The sequence below is a fragment of the Littorina saxatilis genome, linkage group LG2 (genome assembly GCF_037325665.1).
Source record: "Littorina saxatilis isolate snail1 linkage group LG2, US_GU_Lsax_2.0, whole genome shotgun sequence".
NCBI lineage: Eukaryota > Metazoa > Mollusca > Gastropoda > Littorinimorpha > Littorinidae > Littorina > Littorina saxatilis.
The window spans coordinates 68,892,863-68,897,030 of NC_090246.1; the positions used below are offsets into that span (position 1 = coordinate 68,892,863).

Below are 4,168 nucleotides of genomic sequence, written 5' to 3' on the forward strand. Positions count from 1 at the left end.
TACCCGACCGGTCTGTCTACACTTCGAGTCGAAATGTCAAGTGACGTTCTAGAGCATATCCGAATCTTCTTCTTCTTTCTTTAGACTGCCGCCTTCATCAAAGTGAAGATTCTGCAGACTTTGGAGAGAGTTGCGAAGATGATTTGCAGCTGGTGTCATTAGAACTGCCCGGGGGTTCAGTGGTAGCTAGTGGGGGGTAGAAATAGAGGAGGGAGGTGGGGAGGATCAGGGGCGGGGGGAGGGGGCGGGGAGGGGTGTCTAGATCCGGGATTTGAAGGCTTCCAGAGAGGGGCTGAGAGCGACCTCACCCGGGAGCGCGTTCCAGTCCACGATGGTGCGTGGAAAGAAGGACTTCTGGCGGTAGGTTGTGCGGCACAACGGTAGCTGGTAGGCAGCATCGTGAAGGAGTCTGGTGCTTTTGGCGGTGGGATTTGGGGTGGGTGTGTTGCGGGTGTTGATCGACAGCAAGCCATTGGTGTATTTGTACATGGTGATGAGGCGGGCTCTGCGGCGCCGATCTTGAAGTGTGGGCCACTGCAAGTGTTCCAACATGGCATCAACGCTCGAAGTCTTGCGGTGGCGATTTACAACCCATCGGGCTGCCCTGCGCTGCACAGCTTCGAGGCGATCCACGTCCTTGCAGGTGTACGGATCCCACACGGGACTCGCGAATTCCAGGGGAGAACGGACAAGGGCAAAGTAGGCTCTCTGCTTCACTTCCTGTGAGCCGACTCTTAGGTTGCGTCGGAGAAAGCCAAGCATCTGGTTTGCTTTGTTAGTGATGTTTAGGATGTGGATATCCCACCTCAGGTCGTGGGACAGGGTCACTCCGAGGTACTTTGCCTCGTTTACAGGGCTGAGGGTATGGCCGTGCAGTTGGTAAGAGCATGGCGTGGGGTTTCTTTTCCTGGACACCGGGAGAGTCTGGCACTTATCCGGGTGGAAGCTCATCAGCCACTTCTGCTCCCACTCAGCGAGGCGAACTCGCGCATGACTACGCAAAACCCATTCACCCAGGAAAAGCGCGCAAGGAGGCACAGGCGCCTGACTGACAAAAAACAACAAGCATTGCGGCAGCAACAATAATCCTCCCGCACCCCTCCAATACACAACAAAACAAGCAAACACAATAATGCAAATAACAAAACAAACAAAAACACACACAAAGAGGCAAAACATAACAAAACAAAACAAAACAAAACGCTGCTTGCGAAATCGACAAATATGATCAATGAAACAAGAGAACGTGTTCAATTTTCTCTGATACGAGTTTAACGCTGCTTGAGAATCTCAACGATTCGTCGAGATTTATAATAATAATAATAATTGTCAGTAAGTACCGGTGTCACATGACTGATGTGAACCAGTTGATTGGCTAATGGCGATGCGCTAAAACTGTTAACGCACTCTTGGAGTGCGCTAACTTTTCCACAGAGCGTATTCTTCCGCATTTTGCCTAAGCGAGACTGTGCTCTCATCCTCATAATTAATTAATGACATGTAGCTTATATTCTCCACAATACCAAATGACCATAACTTCCCTGCTTCTCAATTAAAGCAGAAGTGGGTTTTATTCTGACAGATTGCATGTGCCTGTGTCAGTGCCACTGATCTAAAAATAGAAGCCGCTGTGTTTCGTCTAATTTTCGCCGACTTGCATAGATTCTTCTCATATGCCGTGTTAGTGGCATGTAGCTTATCATCCACATTACCAAATGATGAGTTAGTATACAATTCCCAGCGGCTAACAGAAAACACAAGTGTTATTCCGATAACGTACCAGCAAGACCAGTTTGGAAGACTGACTCGATCGACTCTGTAGCAGACTACACAGAAATACGACTACATCAGTTCAATAAATGAATGGTTTCCGAATTATTATTTCAAGGCAAGAACAATCGTAATCGAAAACGTGTAAGGTTCAGAACGTTCTTACCATATATAGGACTTATTACCAGCCTGCCTCATGCGTACAGACTCAGTGCAGACTTTCTTTCTTTCTTTCTTTATTTGGTGTTTAACGACGTTTTCAACCACGAAGGCTATATCGCGACGAGGGAAAGGGGGAGATGGGATAGGGGAAAGGGGGGAGATGGAATAGAGCCACTTGTTAAGTGTTTCTTGTTCACAAAAGCACTAATCAAAAAATTGCTCCAGGGGCTTGCAACGTAGTACAATATATGACCTTACTGGGAGAATGCAAGTTTCCAGTACAAAGGACTAAACATTTCTTACATATTGCTTGACTAAAATCTTTACAAACATTGACTATATTCTATACAAGAACCACTTAACAAGGGTTAAAGGAGAAACAGAATCCGTTAGTCGCCTCATACGACATGCGGGGTGCAGAGAAATAAGGATGTGGAAAAGAAGACTTTTGGTAAGTGAAATAAAGGTGATGGATCCAGTCAGGTAGAAATAAGACAACAAGAAAAGAATTGAAAAACTGCAGGGAATAGTAGGGAGAGTTTTCTTGGAAAGAAATATAGGTGAAAGGACTGGTAAGGCAGAAATAAGACAAAAGAAGAGAAGAAACAGAACCGTTAGTCGCCTCTAACGACATGCTGGGTAGCATCGGGTAAATTCTTTCTAGTCCCAACCAATATGGGACTCCCCCTAACCCGCGGGGGGTCAGTGCAGACTGCAGTGGTTCGATTACCCAGGTAGCCTAGCAGACGACATTAACCCCGCTCAGCAAATTAACATGTTGGGCAAATGTGAACGAAAAAACGATGGGGATATAATACGTGTAGGGTTCAGAGCATTCTTACCGTTCATATTTAGTATCAGACTCCCCGATGAGTGAAGATACAACACGAGAAATATGCCACATTTGTTTTGAAAATGTGCGAACCGTCGAGTCCCGCTTCGAGTCAATTCAAGGGGAGTCACTCCGCACAGTCAATCCGTCGAAGCTCGACTGGAGGTTTCGAATCGCAAATAATGAAGAGCACAGTCCTTTCTCCGAGTTCAAATGAGGTCTCTCTGAAAGATCATCACTGTTCAGATTAACGCTACTCTGGAATTTACCAACAGAAATTAAAATGCGTGTGACGAAAGCACGACACACTTGAGACACCCCACACAAAAGTAGATCTTTACTGTACACGACCTGACCACACAGTTATGCCTATTCAAATGCGCGTTGCAAAATGTGCGTTTGGAATCTTCTTTTTTCTATGGCGGTACTGACAATATCGTTATTGAAACAATCCCAGTGCACTTAGGGATTTATAGAGCAAATCTCGAAAATAATTATTAAACTCAGCGCTATGCGCTTCGTTCAATAATGAATGTTCTCGATTTGCTCTATAAATCCCTTAGTGCACTGGGATGTCTCAATAACTTTAATAATAATAATAATAATAATAATAATAATAATAATAATAATAATAATAATAATAATAATAATAATAATAATAATTGTCAGTAAGTACTGGTGTCACATGACTGATGTGAACCAGTTGATTGGCAAATGGCGATGCGCTAAAACTGTTAGCGCACTCTTGGAGTGCGCTAACTTTTCCACAGAGCGTATTCTTCCGCCCTTTGCCTAAGCGAGACTGTGCTCTCATCCTCAGAATTAATTAATGACATGTAGCTTATATTCTCCACAATACCAAAATACTATAAATTCCTGCTTCTCAATTAAAGCAGAAGTGTTTTTTTTCTGACAGATTGCATGTGCCTGTGCCACAGTTGCCACTGATCTAAAAATAGAACCCGCTGTGTTTATTTTTCAGTTTCGACTTGCGAAGAATCTTCTCATAATTATGCCGTAGCTTATTATCCACATTACCAAATGATGAGTTAGTATACAATTCCCAGCAGCTAACAGAAAACACAAGTGTTATTCCGATAACGTACCACTGAACTAGATCAGCATTTGGAATATATACGTAGCAGACTAGATTACACTGAAATACGACTGCATCAGTTCAGTAAATGAATGGTTTCAGAATTATTATTTCAAGGCAACAACAATCGGAATCGAAAACGTGTAGGGTTAAGAACGTTCTTACCATGTATAAAACTTATTACCAGCCTGCCTCATGCGTGCAGACGAGCAATTGTTGTTTTTGAAATGAGACTGCAGTGCAGTGCCGTGGTTCGCTTGCCCTAGCCGCCCTAGCAGACGACATAAACCTCGCAGCAAATTAACATG

General features: G+C 44.0%; 1 protein-coding gene across 1 annotated transcript; it reads right to left on the reverse strand.

Annotated features, from left to right (window-relative positions):
- Window positions 1–258: 258 nt before the first annotated feature.
- LOC138953873 (uncharacterized) lies at window positions 259–951 on the reverse strand. The gene has a single exon (XM_070325837.1). The coding sequence runs from the start codon at window positions 949–951 to the stop codon at window positions 259–261; it is 693 nt and encodes a 230-aa protein (XP_070181938.1).
- Between the last annotated feature and the right edge of the window lie 3,217 nt (window positions 952–4,168).

Excerpts from the sequence above, each read along its gene's own strand:
- LOC138953873 (XM_070325837.1), bottom strand. The coding sequence starts at position 951 with ATGAGCTTCCACCCGGATAAGTGCCAGACTCTCCCGGTGTCCAGGAAA.